This window comes from Aptenodytes forsteri, unplaced genomic scaffold (assembly GCF_000699145.1).
Source record: "Aptenodytes forsteri isolate BGI_AS27 unplaced genomic scaffold, ASM69914v1 Scaffold71, whole genome shotgun sequence".
Lineage (NCBI taxonomy): Eukaryota > Metazoa > Chordata > Aves > Sphenisciformes > Spheniscidae > Aptenodytes > Aptenodytes forsteri.
Window position 1 is genome coordinate 1,416,585 of NW_008795923.1, and position 20,300 is coordinate 1,436,884.

The 20,300-nt window shown below is 37.3% G+C and overlaps 1 protein-coding gene across 1 annotated transcript in view; it reads right to left on the bottom strand.

The window, feature by feature from the left end:
• Positions 1 to 1,102: 1,102 nt before the first annotated feature.
• ACSS3 (acyl-CoA synthetase short-chain family member 3) overlaps positions 1,103 to 20,300 on the bottom strand; it is an 81,491-nt gene continuing 62,293 nt past the window's right edge. Inside the window, exons 9-14 of the mRNA XM_019473564.1 lie at positions 19,768 to 19,831; positions 7,985 to 8,066; positions 6,880 to 7,002; positions 2,433 to 2,532; positions 2,178 to 2,353; positions 1,103 to 1,880 (exon numbers count right to left, since the gene is read on the bottom strand). Of these exons, the coding sequence (XP_019329109.1) occupies positions 1,815 to 1,880; positions 2,178 to 2,353; positions 2,433 to 2,532; positions 6,880 to 7,002; positions 7,985 to 8,066; positions 19,768 to 19,831 (611 nt within the window). The 3' untranslated portion in view covers positions 1,103 to 1,814. The remainder of the gene's footprint in view (positions 1,881 to 2,177; positions 2,354 to 2,432; positions 2,533 to 6,879; positions 7,003 to 7,984; positions 8,067 to 19,767; positions 19,832 to 20,300) is intronic.

Consider the following 20,300-nt stretch of genomic DNA (forward strand, 5'->3'; position numbering starts at 1 on the left):
ACCCCCAGGTCCTTTTCCAACAGGCAGCTTTCCAGCCACTCTTCCCCAAGCCTGTAGCGCTGCATGGGGTTGTTGTGGCCGAAGTGCAGGACCCGGCACTTGGCCTTGTTGAATCTCATACATCTCTAAGGAGCAAAATTACTCCCACATATAAATCGCTAACCTGTATAGTTAGTATATCTACCATAAAGCATCATTAGCCTTTACTCAGACTTTAAATGCTTTGACTCCCTGTTCAGATTGTGATTTTTCAACTAAATCAAATAGCTGAGCAGGGCAGCTACCTTATGCAATTATTTGGCAGAAAACAAGTACAGCACAGATTGAAACTAGGCTGTTTTATTATATGACTTTATGACCTGGTTCAACACGGTCGGCTCAGCTGCATGCAGTCTCTAGTGAAAAAACACATGGACTTTTTATTTCCTATGGCACTGGTAGAGCTCATTGACTCTACGAAAAGGTCACAGGCACAAGGCAACATCAGGGTGCAGCTCATGTTAATTAGCACCTATCTACCACCTTTTAGCTCCTACATCAATCTGCTGGTTTATTTTATCACTTAGCAGTGCTATCATCCATCATACTCCTACCCAAATAGGAGATAACAGTATTTCTGGACTCTTGAGGACACATGGCCATAGCAAAATATGTCTAGACTTAACTTCTACCTTAGCTTAGCCTAAGTACGGAATCTCTCTTTTATATCAACATCATCTGAATTTGTGTATTGCTTACTGTTTCTTCCTCTGGAAAGCACTGCTGAGTTTGAGTAACTTCCCTGCTTTTAAACTGCTCTGTGAACGTATATTTTTAAGAGGAATTTTACATTTATTGTTCCGTTAAAACCCTGCAGCTTGAGAAGTAATGCATTTAGAGATCATATCCTCCATCCCCTGGTTTGTTGAGAACACTGTAAGTATTCTGAAACAGCCTATAAAGTCAAGAATGGGCTGCCTAGTATCTGTATTTGCTAAATTTCTTGGTTATATATATATCTCAGCGAGCCTGAAGCGTCTAATTATGTCAGCAAAAGCACATTCTGGTTATCCTCATCATAAGTGATACAAACCACAACAACAAAATTACCAGAAAATGCAAAGGGTAAATGCCTGCCTTTATTTAAAATACATGTTTTTTATTGAATATTACCATGGACAAATCAAGATTTTCACAGATTTGAAAGCCAGAAATTATCTATCATTGTACAAAAAAGACACTTCAGAAAGTTATTGAGTAAAAAAATTAAAGGAATCTAATTTATAGCAGAAAGACTTAGAAAAAAAGATCAATGGACTCAAGAAAACTAATTTAAAAATTTTAAAACTTATAAAAATTTAAAAGACATAAAGGTTCATAATTTAGAAAGGACTTTTTTGTTGACAATTTACGTCTGCAATAATTTTCATATTAGAATTCCTATTTATTGCTGTCCTCAGTTCATGACTTACCTTTTGTGAGCTGTTTTAGCAACTCAAGTTACTGGTCACACCATAGAATAATGGATTGAAATGTAAGGTTACATGACATCATATGAGATAATCCAGTCACTCCTTCACTTTAAGGCTATATAAATGTATGAATTCTATTTGCAATTCTTAGCAATCTTAATATCCACCATATAATGACAACATCCAGAGACTTCCATACGCTTCATTGGCTGTGACAATACGGTAAAGAACACAGTAACATTTCTGAAGTAAAAAAATTTAGTCCCAAATCATCACTAGTTTTTAAAATGTGGTATTTTCTAACAGAAAGTCTCTTTGTATACTTCAGTAACTGACATGTTTGTTATCAACCTATTACCCCATTTAATTTTTCCTTAGCACTTCTTCAATGTGTTTAAACATGCTAGCATCTTCAATGGTCGGTGTTATCTGAAAAGGAAGAATATACAGAAGCACGTGATAGCAGATTGCTGTTATTCAACAGTAAGACAGAACTTCATTCAGAAAATCTTCTAAATCTAGCCTTCAAAAGCAATCAAGAAAAAAGCATCTGGAAAGCTCTGGAACGTGAAAATCCTTTGGGTAAGACACAGTAGAAATAAAACATAATGTACTACCTGATGTCATGGACCAGTTGCAGAATGGTCTAGAGAATCGAAACCATGATGTTGTGTCTTTGGATGTGCACGTGTGCCTAATTCATTAAAGCATACATCTCCAACTTACCTTATATGGCTTTCCACTGACAAGCGCAGAAAGAGCTGAACGTGGTATCTTGCCAGAGCGTGTTTTTGGTAGCTGTTTCACAAACACTCCCTTCTGGAAAGCTGCTACTGGACCAATGTTAGTTCTAACTCGCTCGACAATCTCTTCCAGAATCTTCTCCTCTTCTGTCTTTATACCTAGTGAAGAAGTTCATATCCTTTAAACTTTCTGGGACTTTTGCAAGTCTTAGTAACATCAGTAGCAGCGAGATCTCACCTTCTCTCAGTACACACAGTGCAAATGGAACATGTCCTTTTAAAGGATCCTCCTGGCCCACAACAGCACAGTCTGCCACAGCGTGATGGAAGAGAACACACTGCGGGACAGAAAACAAAACTAAACTGAACTAATAAAAACTGAACATTTCAGTGAAAAAATTCCATAGGCATGGGCATAAAAAATAGACTTATTTCTTACGTTTTGACAGCAAAAAGTATTTAGTCAGTACACCTCAGGATTCCAATTACACATGTTGCAGATGCACATGTGTGTATACTTTCATACACACTTACGTGTAGTTTTCAAACAAACATAAGAAATAAAAACTATGGCAGCACAAGGTACAAATATAGAACAAAGCAAAGGTGATCTCCTTACAGCTTTGGGAGAGTATCGCATCTTTGTTTTTGTTAGTGAGAACTTTGCTGGAATAAATAACATTAGTCTAACATTACGAATAACATGGAGTTAAGCGCATGGAGTAAGGACCAAAACCACAGAGGCACTCCTACTACAGGGCTATAAAGTCATATTGGTTCATTCTCTCTGGCTCCTTCTATCCTTTTCATTCTTTGCTGCACAAAGGCATAGTTTCAACCAAAGCCAAATACAGGCCCAACTTCAGCTTGCAGCCAGCTCACTCTCTTGGAAACATTAGGTCTCATCCTCCTTAGACAAAAAAGGGAATTAAACTAGAGTCCCCTCCTTCCTACTACACGTTTGCACAATTATACAAGTGATGGACAGTAGTACTAATATCTCAAACTCTCTTTTAGGGATAAAAGTGAGAGATTCTCTTTTCTTTCCAATTAGCCAGCTGAGGTTCTCACTTCCTGGAAAGAAGTCACCAAGATGTCTCAGTACATACTGAGAAGTGTGTACTAAGTCTGGGACAAAGTTGGACTTAAGATACCAGCAGTTGTGAATCCTCTTCCAAAGCAACTGGCTCTTTTCATGTAGTTATCAGCATCCCTTGGGGTATCTTGCTGTCAACAGTGTTTTCAACATATCCTCTGTACTCAGCCACAAAGAGGACCTAACGTGACCCTACACAAAGGCCACACAGAGGTCACATAATGTGACCATGCATATTAATTTCTTTGTGCATACAAGGACTATACGTTTGCCAGTAACAGATCTTCACATACTGTGTTGTCAAAATCAAAGGCAGTGGGATGACTGAAAGGAAGACTAACTAAAAGAAGTTTTAAGAATAAAGGCTTTTTTTTTTTTAAAGTAGGAATACCACATTTGCATTGGCTACTCATACAATGGCATGAGCATGAGGAAGACGACAGGAAAGGTACAGAGAAGACAGGAGAAAAAAAACTGAAGGAAGGAAAAGCTGAATCACTGCTGTTCCAATTAACAAAAGGGAGGCTCTTGTACGACCTGGATGTGAAACCGATGGTGGAAGGAACAATTCAAAGGGTCTCCCATAACCCATCCTAAATGCAGATTTCACCATCCTTAAGATTTGTAGTCAAACCAGGAAGGAGAAACTGGCTGTCTGTGCCACGGTCACTACAACACACACCAAGTAGTTTTTAGCAAAATAAATCTGCACAGTGTTTCTTGCATACTTTGTTTGACAGAAGCTATACTCACTTCACAAACTATGATCCCAGAAATGTCCCATTCTACAAAAGAGCAAATGGGAAATACTTAGCTTAATATTAGATGCATGCTCTATCAAAGTACAAAAGCACGACCGTTTACACACACCCTTTGAAACTGTCGATTTTTCACAGTAATGAAATGGGATGTGCACAAGCCGTATCTAGAACAGCAAGTGCAACAGCCTGGAGTTAGTTCTGGTTAGGCTCATCCCAGAACTAGAAGGGCCAAAGAGCCTGCTGCAAAAATGCTGAAGCTAGATATACACAGGTGCATTTGAATTCAGATGCAGTCTACTTTGTCCAGAAGTCATTGTATCCAAACTGAAAAATCATACAGGAATGAATCTTACGCAACTCCAAATCTCCATGGTATTTCAATGCATCACATATATACATCTATGAGCTTCAGCCACTTCTAGTCCAGAGCCTCAATAATGCATTCCATTTCCTGCTATAAATACCCATTCTTTCCTGCTCTGACCTCTCGATCCTGACCACAGCAACTTGATTGCCATAGAAAAAAACAAAAGAAAAAGAAGAAAATGCAATGAATTATGGAAAAGCAGACTAGTAAGGTCTACAACCAGAGGAACTGTGCTTTCCACAAAAACACAGGAAAAAGGTCTGCAGTAACCTGACATTACCATCAATACCACAATTACCTATCAGGCATCAACAGGACCCCTATGGTGGAGATTTATGCGTTGCCAGCTTGTTTTGTAGTAGCTTCTTTATATCAGTCCAGTCTGTCACTTGTTCTTAAAAGTCTTACGTTAAGCTGGAATATTGCAGTCACTGTAATATTTTTCCTCACTAATCTATCCAAAATCCTATCAACATACCTTTGACTTTGGGACAGCTAATTTCAAATGATTGAAAGTGTCAATACTAACTTTAAAATTATCGAACTTTGTAAAACAGCTGAAAAGAAGAATAGAATCAGCACTAGACATTTTAGAATTGTTTAAAAGTAAGAAAAATCTCAAGAAAGTGAAATGACATTCCTGGAATGATCACTGGGCACAAGGATGGACATCTAATGCGGCAGCAGACAGAAACCCCACCATCAGGAAGAGGATTTAGATCATACTAAATTCCTCGATTTCAAGTCTGTTGCCTCAGATAGGCAAGATTTGATTTGGGCTTTTTCAGAAAGAGTCAAGGCAGGCAGGGACACCATAGATGTACAGACAAAAGAGATGGATGGATCAGCACAAGCTGAGGTTACCATAATGGCTAACATTCACTGACTGGCAAAGTAAACAGTAACACCTACTGCACTGTAGTGAAGATGGAGCCCCAATGATACTAATAGATACCTTAGACAAAGAAACTAATTGTTTGGAACATAATGGAGCTGAAATTCTTAGTCAAAGCACTAAGGAAAAGCTTGTTAAGCTTGTCATGCAGCTATAATGTAAATGCAGATAATATACTTGCTCAACAAGGTGACTGTCCCTTAATTAGATGGCGATTCAATGAACCTCTAATTCTGTGTTTACTGATCTTACTGAAGAGCTAATTGTGGTCTTGTTAATGCTTTCCCATTTAACTAGCAATTTGCTGTGCATGCATTAACAACACTTTTGTTTTTTAGCTTTGTTCAAAAAGTGAATAGAAAAGCTTTTAGAATTTCCTAGTGATGAAACGTATTTTGTTTCTAGGGGAAAGACCTAACGAGCAGGGAGAAAAACAGAGACACTGAGCTCAGGACGATGGATACAAAGGTAATACAGCTAAGGAGGTGATTCAATTCATCATTTGTTATACTAGCTTCAGATTCAGCCTGAAGCGAAGAAACAGTGCCCAGCTCAGCCCTTGAGCCGTAAAGCAGTAAGGGGTGGGGATGAGATTCCCTGCTGCGCTTTAGTAGAGCAACACAAAAAACTGACTTCAAAGGGAAAGAGGTTTAAGCGGACTGAAAGCCACCTTTATGGCTTCATAGACCCAAGTCAGGGCAGGGACTGGTTCAGCTCCCTGGCTGACCGATCCTCAAAGGATTGCCTATGTTTATTTGAATTTGTTCACTTCTGTGTAATCAGAATTTCTTCTATTCTAAGTTTTCTAGCCCTTAAAAAAATAGTCACTAGACTAATAGACATTATAAAGCAAAAAATGACTAACAGATTAGTTTGTGATTCAGTGAACAGTTAAATTCAGAGTTCTTAAAAGTGCATTTTTCCCTTGTACATGCCCAGCACACCTTTTCCTATACTCCCTGAATAAGCAATTGATATGTCATCAGGGAAATTTGTAACTGGCAGTCAATCACAGCAGTTCCAGAGAGGTCAGTGAACAGTGATACGAAATTCAGATACTATTATGAACTGCACTATTTTCAACTTTTTGAGTTGCATGGGTATTACATTAATGACTTTCAATTTAACAGCAGGGTTTTTTACAGAAATTTTCATTGTTCATTTAGCACTGCTCATACAATAAGAGACAAAACAGCTCTCAAAAAGCTGTGAAGGAAACTCTTCAAATCAAGAAAAAGCACTGAATGTATTCCCAAACAAATATGTTACCAGAGCTTACAGGAATGCTTCCCATGCTTCCATAGTGCCCCTTAACTCCACCTTCAAATGTCAAATCACGCCTGTTTTATCAATCCCATGGTACAAACTGCTTATTGTTGAATAAGTTTATTATGGTCATGGAAAACACCTTAATAGGAAGGACCTGAAACAATGTTTTTGTTAAAAGTACCAACGCAAATGCAATCAAAAAAAGCAGAAAGAAAATGAGAGGTTTTGTAAGATTTTCAGTCTCAGCTTTCTTTATTCATCTTTCAGTCTTCTCTTTTACTGTCAGGCAATGCTCACCTCTTCAATCGCGCCTGCTGAAATTCTGTGTCCGGCAACATTGATCACATCATCAGCTCGAGACAGGACATATAAGTAGCCATCTTCATCCATATAACCTGCATCCATAGTATCATAATATCCCTAGACACAACACAACCAAAAATAAACTCAGAAATAGTACTAGGAACATCCAACCAACAACCAAAACTGATTGTTTCAAATGAAATACGTTTTGGTGCCTGAGAAATTTAATTATCTAATATTTTTCACCATTCTTATGTCATAATATACCGTGCAGCTCCCTTTCCAAAAAAGGTTTTGTAGTCTTTGTTAAGACAGAACAGAAGACAATACATAAACCTGGATTTTTTCCCACTCTGCTTTCTTTGACCCCTGACAGCTTGGAGAAGGATGTTGCCTGAATCTACACAAGGAGAATGGAATTGTTACAATACAATGACAGTTATCAAATTGCCCCTAAAGATATTCCCGTTTGCTGGATCCAAACATACATCATCATCTTCATGATACAAGTGCACACAAAAAATAATTTGCCTGATCAATTCACTCATTCACTTTTATTGAACCAAACCTTCCATTTTGGACATTCACATAGGACCAATCTATCAATTTCTGTAAGGAAAGGAGGAAGCCAGTCCTTGGATAGTTCATCTGACAAGGAAACATACCTAATTCAGTATTATTATTATTAAGGAGCCTCCAATGTATTTACATGCACAGTGGGCAAGTGTATATTTTGGACTGATGCTAAGTTAGAATGACTGCATGTCAACAGCAGTAGTACATTTGAAGCTATGCTAGTCTAAGGTTGCAAGGCTTCTATCTTTTATTAGATCAAATGACATAAACCAACTTTTATGTTCAGAAGCTTGAGGTTTACTTCTTCTGTTTCAGATCTTAAAAAGAACCAGTGTGCCCAAAAGCTTAAAGTATGTATGAAGAAAGTTTTACCTTGAATTGTTTTTAATTCTGTAACACATATATCAAAAATCTCCCATTAAAATGAGCTATGATAATTTTGTATGTTATCCAGTTTAAATCTACTACCGTTAAGTTCTGCAGGATTACCAAAAGTTTATACAATTAATTTTGTAATTCTTACTGGAAATTTTTGGAAAAATAACTTCTGGAATGTTTCCTGATTTTCCCAAAGGCCTGAGAATGCTCCAGGAGGCAAAGGCAACCTCAAATTAAAAAGAGCAGAGTGAAGTAGTTAGAAACACAGATACAATGAGTACAACTCATGCTTTCCATTCATACTTTATATTCAGATAAATAATCACTGGCTATACAATCAGAAACCAGTTCTGTTTAATAATATGCTGATAACAGATCAAAAAGACCATATATATGCTGTGATCACATGCATATAGCTATGAACTGGATCCAGACCATACATTTTATATAACATCTGAATGCATCTCTGACATTCAGTAAAATAACAATCATTATATTTAGTAAGTAGACTAATATTTACTAAATTTACTATCTAGTAAATAGACTAATAAATAGTCTATTTATTTTATTTACTAGACTATTATTATAGTCTAGTAAACACTATATACTGTACTATAAATATGTTATCAGCATTCAGCTTTCAACATTTCCAAGGATGAAGTATCTGTCAGAAATGTGTGCATATATGCTATGATACAGACAACTTCACTGTTACAGGTATCCCTTTCTCTAACACACAAACACACTCACACAGGTATAGACATATGAATTGAATTGTCAAATGCACGGGTCTTCAGTTTCTGTAAAAAGATGTAACTCAAATGACTTCAGTCATGAGAATCTGAATAAAAATGCTTTTCTGTTTTATTTAAACTGTGCATAATATTATTGGAATTATTGGGGGAGTTCTTTGAAAGTATATTGATAAAAGTCACTTTTAGAGCTTTCTAAAATAACTGGACATAATTTTATTTTTTTAAGAAGTGAAGCTGCAAAATTTTGGATTGCTTTATTAGTTGAGATTTCAATGCATACTACACACCCATTCTTCAGGCAAGGATACGGGCATGACAAAATATGGGATATTTCACATACATGTCTGCCAGAAGAAGAGAAGCTACAGAAGTCTCAGCTAACAAAGAAGTGGTTGTTTTTTCCTTCAAAGCTCCGATAGGGTTAAACACAGCTTACTTGAACTGCCTAAGAGATACATATTTAGACATATCAACACAAGTTTTATGAAGCTTAACTCTAGTAACAGAGAAAGAACATGCAAGCAAGCATATTTATACAGACAAAAATCATAAATGCCTCATACAGGTTTTACTAGCATATGCCTGCATTCCTAACCAGCAAATTTTTAGCCAGGGGTATTTTATTTTCTACTCCGACAGTGCCCCTATGACACCAAAAAGCAACATCTCTAGCAGTGAAACGCCCCTCTGTAGCATAGCAACACTGATAACATTACAAGTCTCCTGTGATGTTCAGGTCACAGGAACAGGTGCTACCAGCTCAGTGATGTGCACATTTCTAACATGACATTTACAAAATGAATAATTTTTTTTTTAACCTAAAGATGGTATAAAAAGTACAAGCTACATTGAAAAGGCCATATCATCTAGTAATGATTCAAATCCATGATTTTTTACAATCCTAGGTTTTTTCAGCTTAATTCAGCTCAATTAGCATAATAGAATATACAAATATAAATATTACTACTTTCTCTGAGTGTTCTGGCTCAACATATCGTACAAATCACATTCCCTGCAAGTATGGTTAAGGTAAGGCCAGAAATGCCAAGACACTTCCCAGGGAGTCATCCAGGCTTCAGGAGGGTGGGTTGGCTTCTGCCCATCTGGAGGGAATTCACTGGCCTATTTTAAGCCTTTCAAGCTTAGTAAGCATCCTTGTGACACACAGACATGACCTATAGAATATTTGCTTTTAAAAAATAAATTAGAAAAACAATATATTGATCCCGGTGTTTGTGTTTGTATGAGTTTCAAAGAAAAATCTCTCGATTAGATTCAAGAAAAACCACTAGAGAATGGTAGTTACTATGATTGTTGCCTGGTTGCTAATAGCATAGCAATTCATAACAGCCTCAGTCATTGCAAATTTTGCACATTAAATTTATTTAACAGTTTGAAACATCCTTGTGATGCAAAAGGAAAATTCATATTGACAAAGTCCTTAATAATTTCTCCGCAGCTCTGTTCAGTACTTTGCAGTTAGTCATTAAATAGAAGAACCAATTTTATTGCTGAAATCAGAAAAACATTTTTCTTTCTGTACCTGTAATTGTTTAGAAATCCAAACACAGAAGTATGCAACATACAACCAAACATATAATCCCTGTTCCCAACATGTGGGGGTTTTGGGGCTTTTTTTTTCCCTTTGTTTTTCTTGTGGTTGTTTTTTTTAAAAGCAAATTGCAATGATAAGTACATCCACAGTGCATATTTCGTGACTCTACGGAAACCTCACTGCTAAACTACTGGCTAGTGCAGGTATCTCTATAGTGCAAATCATAGCACAATACAGACACAATCTGAAAATATGCCTCCATGGCTTTCTGTAAAAGATTACTTGCAGTTAGACTCCATTCTATCTACTAAGCAAAAACTGAATGCCATCTTCCATGTGTCCATCTTTCAGGCAAAATAATTCCAGTGCTATGGGCACATACAATTGTTGCGTGATAGTAAAGTTCTTAGCGTCATGACTGACTAGAATTTCTAGGTGCTATGCAAACACAAATAATTAATAAAATTAATAAAGGTAGAATTCAGCTTGCCAGAACATAATTACATGTATTGGAATTTTGCCAGGGCATCAGGATTAAAATGCCCAGAGCCAAAAATACCTCCATCCCACTGCTGTCAGTGGGAATGCTGCCATGAATTCCAAAGGGAGCAGAACTGGATCATAATTATGTAAAAGGAGTCAGAAGAGAGAAAATCAGGCAGTCAGAAAATAACAGCAACCTGAAAGCCAACATCTCTTCCTTTCCTCAACCCCTCCATAAAAAAGGAACACTTTTAGATATTGGGTTTGGGTCTATTCTCCCTAGGAAACATAACACACACCTACAAAAGTTCTATATTTAAAAACTGTTGCCTCTTTGTCCAAACATTGAGTTGATACTCAAGGCCTTTTGGGGTTATTTCTATTAAGAGGATATATTGACCAAAAAATGCCAGCTATGCATAAGTAAGCATGATTGCCCCAGACATGATCCTGCTTTCCTTTCACAAGCAACAGGAGCACAGAAGACCAAGACCGAAGGAGGTAGGTTCCTTCATCATCATATCCACAATATACAAAGAAGTTGCTTTGCTTGGTTTCCCTTTGGGAGGTATTTACTGCATTTCTCCAGCTGTCTGTTAACTTCTCTCTCTCTCATCCTGCATACCAAGCCACAAGCCAGCCAGTTTTGAGCCTTTGCATCTGCTATCAGTTTAAAGATAAGCCCTCCCTTACACTATTCTTGCTTGGATTTTTCATATGGTCATAACTCTGGCAGCATCTTCTATCTCATCATTGCTTCTTCCTTCTGGAGAGGACAGTCACGAGCTTCAACAAATACAAATTCAAGACAAGCTTGCCAACCTTTTCTAAAATATGAATGTGTTACCAGCTATATTGGATCAGGCTAACTACAGTCAACTCATTCCATTTAACTAGCAAAGAATAGGCACAGTTTCAAACCCAAGTCGAGGTTCAAGCCAAAAACTTACACTGAGCTGAGTCAAAGCACCTGAACTTGAGAAAATTTTACCTTTGGATTTCAAACTTCAAAAAAGATGTATAGGTCTGAATTTTGATCTCACTCATGCCAATTTTTCACAAGTACAGCAACAGCAGTACAAATGATGCTATTCTCCATTTCCTCCAGTGAAATTAAGTGACAATTGCAGAACTACAGGAATACAGATCCAGGCCCATTTCTCATTTCAAGGTTGAAAACATTTAGAACAGCATCAGAAAAACTAGGTGAACTGTGTAAATTAATGATGGGTTTATATGGGCTCATTTTACAAAGATCCACATTTTACAAAGATAAGAAGGTAATTTCATTATAAAGTGGAGAAACTAAGACAGATTAGGTAAGCCTGGCAGCATCTCAGAAAAACTCTGAAGTGCTCTCATAGTAACTGTTTTCTGCTAGAGAATTTTAAACAACAATCATTATCTGTTTTTTAAGCATTGTTTTACAGTTCATTTATTTTTCATACAACGGTGGCTGACCTTACACAGAACAGCCCACCTTTAGCTTAGCCCAAGAAAATCTGACTCCATGTGTCACATCCTTTCAGGATGCCACTCATCAAAATGATGTAAGATTCCTTGTTGATGGAACAAAGCAATTATAGACACAGCACTCAAAAGATAATTTACAGAGAAAAGCAGATTTCTGAAAGTACAAATGAAAGTCAAACTATTAGAGATGCTACCTTGCTGAGTTTCAGAAAAGACATCCTTTTATTTTATGGTAGACAATGGTACTCACAGGCTGTTCGTTACAGCCAGTCAAAGCAAGTATAAGCCATTGTTAAATGAGTTTGGGCTTGTGAATGGAGCTAAATCATCTTAACTGGCAGCTATATTATTACTCAGCATTTATGTAGTGCTGTGCATAAACATCACTTACAATTTTTGATTTCAAGTTCGAAAGCCATCTGGAATCTAGAAGCTTTTTCAGACATGAGAAACAGCAGCACTGGAAAAAGAGTGGAGAAGGGGCAAGAGAAGAGAGAGCATCTCGAACATTCACCAGTCTGCATGAAATATTCCTTTAATTAGCTGAAAGAGGTCACAAAAGTAGTTGGTTTCAGTGTGGATTTTGCAGGAAAAAACCTGTAGTTTAGTGGGGAAGAGAGAAAGCATCAAAAACTAGTGAAAGTGCTTGGAAAAGGTTAAAAGTAAAGAAAGTTCAAATGCTACTCACATGTACTCAGCCAGAAATCTGTTAGAAAACTCATCTTTGGCCAAACTGCTCCCACACTGAAAGTCCTACTCATTGTTTCACTTGTAAAGGGAAAAGACAAAGCTGATAAAAAAACATGTGGGAGGCTGGCAGGGAGAGAAATCTTTTGCACAGATTCATCATGATCATCTAATCTGACCTCCCATATAACACAGCTTAAAGGATGTCACCTACTAAATCCTGTCTCGAGCCCATAACTTCTGGTTAAATGACAGTGTATCTTTAAGATAGATATCCAGGTTTGACCTAGAGGTGTCAAAGGAAAACACTATATTCCCAAGAATTTGTTCCGATGGTTTAATACTTTCACTGTTAAAATTATGTGGTTTACTTCTCATCTGAATATATCTGGCTGCAGCTTCCAATCTCTTTATGCTAGATTAAACAGCAGTCTCTCAGAGATGTCTTTGTCCTGTGAGTATTTCCTGACCTTGATAAAGTCATCACTTAACCGGTCTTGGATAAACTACAGACCACAAGTTAAACTGTAAGTTTCTTTAAGCCAAGCTTTCCAGCACTCAAGCCACTCTCATTCATATCTTCTCCAAAACCCAGCCAGTTTCTCAATAGCCTTTTGAAATATGGACATAAGAACTGAACATAATGCATTTATGGTTTTACTAACATCATATCCACAGATAATAACAATAGCTCCTTTTCAGTTTCCCTACTGAATAACAAGGGATCATATTGCCTGCTTAGTTACACTAGCAGCTACATTTCATTCAAAGATGATGTGCACTCAGAGGTTTATCCACTGTAACATAAAAAGCTCCTTTGAAAGTCACTGCTTTCTAGGGTACAGTCATTCATCTTATAAATCTAGCAAATTTTCACTGTTCCTACATAAAGGTGTACGACCTTTACTTACAAGAACGTATTGTGAGTGGTCTATGCAGGATGACACACTTCCTTTACACGGTTCTACAAGCAAAACTTTTCGCCCTCCAGCAATCTTCCTTGAGGGCAGCCACTCAGACGGGTCTGCAACATGTCCTCTGTTGGGTTGCATTTAATTTTCTGCTACCTTATGTAATTTTTTTATTTGTTTATTTTATATTTTAAAAATTAATAGGAAAACATTAAACACCACTTCCAAAATGGCAAAGCACATCATTAAAATGACAAAAAATAAAAACAACTCAAGCAATGGAGATATAGCTTAATGCCCTTCAGACACTCTAGAACAATCACATATGAGAGAGAGAGATGTTTCTTAGAGTGTCTAAGTACTTGAATTTTGGGGATTATGACATTCATAGAAGGAAATTTCAGAATATTGAGTATTGTTTTTTATCATTGGATCAAATTTAATGATAAAATTATATAATCTTTTAAAAGCACAGAACAGCAACAGCATCACACACTTACAAAAAGAGAAAACTTGACAACATTCGTTACTGAGACACTACGTAACATTAAGATCTTCAGCGGCTATTTTGGCATCTCAGGCAGCTTCTATCTAACTATCTTTCTTCTGAACTAAGGCCATATACCCCTCTCTTGGCTTCAGATGGAGTCTCTCCTTGCTTTCACTATCTAAAACCACTGCCGTCACCTCCCAGCCTCCTTTTCTTCCTGGGAAGGGGGAAGAGTGCAAACGAGAGCTGTGACCTTTCTCATGTGCATATCCCAAGTTGGAATGCCCATATGTTGACCCATCAAGTCTTACAAGATTTTTCTTTATTTTCTTTAATGGGATACCGAGGTACTACAGTGTGCTGCGAAAGATTACATCTTTTTCTTTCCCTTTTCTTCCCTTTAAGGTCTTTTGGTTAGCATTTCTATTGTGCATCTTAATGATTACATTCCTGGCTCCAGGTTGCTTCAGACTTCCACATAGATCCTGATTTTTTTTCTTTAATGCATTATAAGAAATATTAAATGAGTAAGCTTTTCATTGAACATCTATTTGCTCTCTAAATACTGTATAAATATTGAACACAGTACCACAAATAGTGAAGCTGTGAATGGGTTGCTTACTTCTAAACAACATCTCTTCCACTAAAGGATATTAACTTTATGGTATTTGCTTCAAAAGTCCTGTCACATTTCTATTCCACGAACCTAAAATCTAAAATTATAAAAAGCTGTAAATTTATCATGACTCTTTCTTTATAAAACTTTGTGAATAAATATTATTTTTCAATACTTTACACTCTTACAGCACTGTACATAAAGTTTTTCATGATTTTACTCTATGTAATGGGATGGGTCATCATTTGAATCATTTTAACTATTGACAGAACATTATAATTTTCCTTCCTCTTCCTCCACTAATCCCAAACTCATGAGAAAAAAAAAAACAACCCACAACATTAATGGTCTCCAAAGCCTCTCACACAGTCACTATTCTTAAATGCAATTTAACCAACGCAACCAAAGAATTTCAGAATCACTGTATCATATAACTACATTGTCTCACTTCTTTCTGAATATGGAACAGAAATATTTATGTGATTCTGTGCAGTAGAGATTGGTAAAATGAATTTGTAAATACTTATCCTGTAAACCTCCATTATTATGGCACAAAATTAACTATACAAACACTAGAGGAAGTGTTACTAGGATCTAGTGGGAAATTTACTGGCAGGCATCACTCTCTGGATAGAATGAGTATAAGGCAAATGTAGCCCTCTTGCTGTTGGGGATGAACATAAAGAATAACACTAGTTAATGAGACATTGCTGACAACTGCTTCATAAAATAAACATAATGGGTTTGTGATCTTTATAATGTACAAGAGCAAAACTTAGTTTCCCACTGCACTGGAATTTAAGTGGGATTTCTCCTTCCTAATGTTCCTTATGGTAACAGACACCTTTGAAAATTTTCATGGCTAATAATGATTACATACACACACACACACATTTTCAAGTGTGTATTAATTCCAGGCAAGTCAGAACAATGCAAGCAGAAGTGCGTCACTAAATCAGACTGGTCTTGCTAATGGAAGTGGAGGTCATTGCTGCTACCATTTTTACTTCAGAATAAATCCTCAGTTAATTATCTTCCATGTCCAAAGATTCTAGCTCAAAAAAATGTAAATGTAGAAACAATTCATACAAGCCCACCCTCAGAGCTGCAGTTGTCTTCATTTTCCCTTGCCCTTTCATCATAAACGTTGTGACACTGCATTTGATTACTTTATCCTGAAAGACTTGGGAAGTCAAAAAGATTATTGCATTGTCCAGGTAAACTAGCCTGTATCAGAGTACTTGTCAGCAAAAATCTATGCAAAGGGCATAGATGACGGTTATTTGAAAAGAAAACAGGTATCAGTTGGCGGATGAATAAAGAAAAGAAGGTACTTGGGGCAGAAAGTTGGAGTAATTAGGTGTAAGAATTACCTTTCTAAAGTATTTGACTCCTGCGGGATACAATTAAAGTTTAAAACTCTGTTGTAAGAATAGATATTTTAAATACTATGCTTATGAGCACTGAAGGCTTCAAGCAGCCCCCAACAGTGTTTACTGGGACTTAGACTGGGATAAAAATAACCAAGAGCAGCTTGGGGCAGAAAGTTGGAGTAATTAGGTGTAAGAATTACCTTTCTAAAGTATTTGACTCCTGCGGGATACAATTAAAGTTTAAAACTCTGTTGTAAGAATAGATATTTTAAATACTATGCTTATGAGCACTGAAGGCTTCAAGCAGCCCCCAACAGTGTTTACTGGGACTTAGACTGGGATAAAAATAACCAAGAGCAGCAGCATACCACTTTTGCACAGCTGGTATTGTAAGCAGTGTGTGGCCATTCTCCTCTCTGAGAAATAGTGAAGAATATTTCTCAACTCACGTTTGCTGCAGATAAAGCAAACACCTGTGTTTTTTTCTAAAACGGTACACCATATTTTGCTGCTGAGGGTATGACAGAGTAATAGTCAAAACTATCCTGACTCCCCCGTTTTCTTCTAGCTGCATGCGGACAAGCCCCTGGGGTGACAAACAAACACTGCTAGTAACAAGGATCATCCCCCCTGTTTTTAAGGGGTCTGTACGTGTAGAAGCCTGCTGAAGAGATGAAAGGCTTCTTTGCAGGTGGGCTTTATGAAAACTAGCCATAATCAAAAAATGACAATTTTGCACCTTAAGAACTGCTTAGCTGAATGAAGCAGAAGATAGAAAATGTGATGCCTTAACCTAACGGCTACAGATTTTTATGACCAAAAAAACAACTAAACACTGCAGCAAATTGTCACTTACCAGAATGAAACCTGGAACAAAGTGTTAAGACGCTGCGAACCATAATATCCTAAAGCCAACTTCTGTTGACAGTCCAAAGATTCAAATGTTGGAAGTGTTAAAAAATCAACAATTGGCCTCCTAAAGCCTATCAATACCTTTGCCTTGTTTTCTTGGGGTTTTTTTTGGTTAAGCCGCACAATGAATTTTAAGAGATCCTATTGCCTCAAAAGATTAAGTCAGAAAAAGGCTGGAAGAGAAAGAGGGGTGATAGCTAACCTACCTCAGAATTGGTTTCACATCAACTATGTTAATGATACAATGTAATTTCTTTGCCCTCTACTCTCCCCATTTCAGAATGGCTATTACAATAAATATGGACATGATAAAATAATAGTGTCCCTATGCCATTACTCTTTCTTGAGTGATCCAATGCAAAAAAACCCAAACCGAAACAGAAATCCCTTCTTCCCTATCAATTTATTTGACTGCAGCAGAAGTCATGCTGGGCAAGATAAAACAAAATAAAACAAACAACAACAAAAATCAATATATAAACACATTTGTAATCCCTTAAGATAAATGCCTAAACGTGGGGCCACATTAGGGAAGACAAATTCTGGCTTTAAGAGTTTGACAATAACCCCAAACAGGATCTTCTACTATGGCAATATCCACTCCTGACAGGCACTTAAAGATAACGATAGTAATGACTCAGAAATGTATGCACACGACTACCAACATTACCTGTTAGTAAATATAATTCAGCTTGTTTGGCAGAGTTGCTAAGGATGGAGTTCATTTCACTTCGCTTTTGGTAGATAATGCTAAGCACCTACCCTAAGCTAGTTGTGTCACCCCTGCAGTCAGTGGAGAGACATGAGCACATCTAGAAGGCGATTTATTCCATCCTAGCTGAATGCCTAAAACAGCTAGGATCAATTTTCTTACAAAATACCTTTCTCTCTCTCCACTGATTGCATGCCTACGTTTCATTATGGCATCAGGCACTACAGAAATGAGAGCTTTGAAAGATAGCCCTCCACTCTGACCTGGGTTACCGATACTGCAAACCACAGTCTATTAAAGGCTGGAGCAATTTTAATTATTCATACTCGGCAATGGAATGAATGCACAATCTTACATGTGTCACAGGAAAACTATGTCTAAATATGAGTCTGCTGATTCAGGGGAGATCGTGTGTGCACTTAAACACATGCCTGTGTGTCCTGGTGGCTTAGCCTAAGATGCTGAAAATTAGGCAGGGTATAGACTTCATCCTGAAAACACACATCTGTGTCACACAGTACAGTAACTTCATGTGATACTACCTTAATCTCCACAGCGGTCTAGTTACATTAGATCAGTAGTACAGCTGAGCAAAAAACCTCCACACCTCGGCAACTCCGACTCCCAAACAAGCACTATGCAGCCAGCCAGCCCGCCCGCATTTTTAGCGCTGCCTTTCTGCAGCACGCTCCAGGGCCTGTAGCTCTTACGTGTCTCATCTCCAGCTCACGTGGCCACTGCCTCAATCCTCGGCTAACTTCTCTCTTTAACAACTCATCAGAATCAGTACATCTGTCCCAATGTTTTGGCTTTTGAAAAAATTTCAATTCACTGAAGGTTAATGCTGATCTTTGTATTTCCTTCCATTGATCTAAGCAAGCAATGAAGAATCTGAGTTACCACAGTTCTTCTAAATTTTACCACTGCAGAAGTGGATGAATGCCTTTCTTTTGGGACTTGTATTTGCTGGCAGTCAGGAAGTGTTCAGAACTGAGGTATTTTCTACGACTGAAAACAAGAGGCGGCTACAGATAACATGTTAATCACAAAGTAGGTATCTGTCTGAGGAAAACGCCATTTGCCTTAAAGCCTGACAGAGCTGGCATGGGCTGTGGGGAACAGTAGCCTATTGAGCTTTACAGAAGTAAGGAAAGGTTCTGGCAACAGTGAGATGGCAGAAGGTAAGACAAAAGAAACATAACTGATGTTCACAGTGTTATCTAAACAGAGGCTCCTTTATCTACGAAAAGGCGCTAAGAAAGGTGTACTTTCAAAAAGAATATTAGAGCTTATGGAACTCACCTGACAGGAGTCTGGTAAATGGTACTAAAATCACCTACATGATGCAGAGCAGGGTTTTTTTCTTTCCTTTTTTTTTTTTTCTGGAGTCTTTTCCTGTATGTATTTTGTCAAAGTACCACCATAATTGAACAGCATTTCATGCAAAGCACACTCAAAGACATCTTGCTGTTTTTACAGAGATCAGAAAACACATATTGTCCCTCTAGGAATGTGCATCAGTTGGGATTAGGAGATAGCGAAAGAGGAGGCAGCATCACACCAGTAAACCAAAGCATGTCAATCTGCACTGCTGTACTATTTCACTAAACTGAAAGATAAAACAGTGAAGAGAACAATTCAGTATCTTGCTCATACATCCCAACAGGAAAGCTTAATCCTGTGCCAACAGGCTGGTAATTAAGAAAATGGTAAACTTTGCTGTAGTCGAAGAAAAAAACCAGCAATCCACACTCATTCACTCACACAATTTCATCTGCAATTTTTCAACATTAATGGACAAGTTTGGCAGTTCTGGCAGTTTGGTATCAATACCAGAGACAGCCATGCTTTTCAACCCTCATTATTTCAATTATTGTTATACATATATATAAACTTCAGTCAAAAGACAATCAACCCATGTAGGAAGCTTCTCTTAACTGTAAGATACTTAGTTTGCTTACTTTACCACAATATTTCCTAAAGTCTTCGCCTTCACTAGTTCCTTATTTTCATCCAGAATCATCACTGCAAAAAATAATATAGGAAGAGAACTCCTGTCAAGTAGTGTATTTTTAGGTGGAGGACAGTGTCTTTCTTCATGGATATCAACTTATGTTTAGATGGTGTAAAAACATAGCATCGTCAGATTTGGAGAATTTAGGCTCAGAACACACAATGAAAAAGACCCATTCACATGTAGCTTTCAAAGCTTTCTCTCCTATTTTTTCCTATTTTTATTATACTAAAGTAAAATCTAATCAGTTTATTGTAACTATTTTATCAAGGTAGCAATTCCAGCATTTATTCTCCTCCTTGCAAGCAGTGTATTTCAATGTATAAAAATTTGGGGAAGGAAGATATTATACTGCTCACTCCTGAATTACTGAAGAACTGACTTAATTCTTCAAAATGTGGGACTTGCTTCAGTTTGAAAACAGTGCAATGAAATTATCTGGAAAGGGTTCAAGTAGATCAAAGGGAAAGCACAATATAA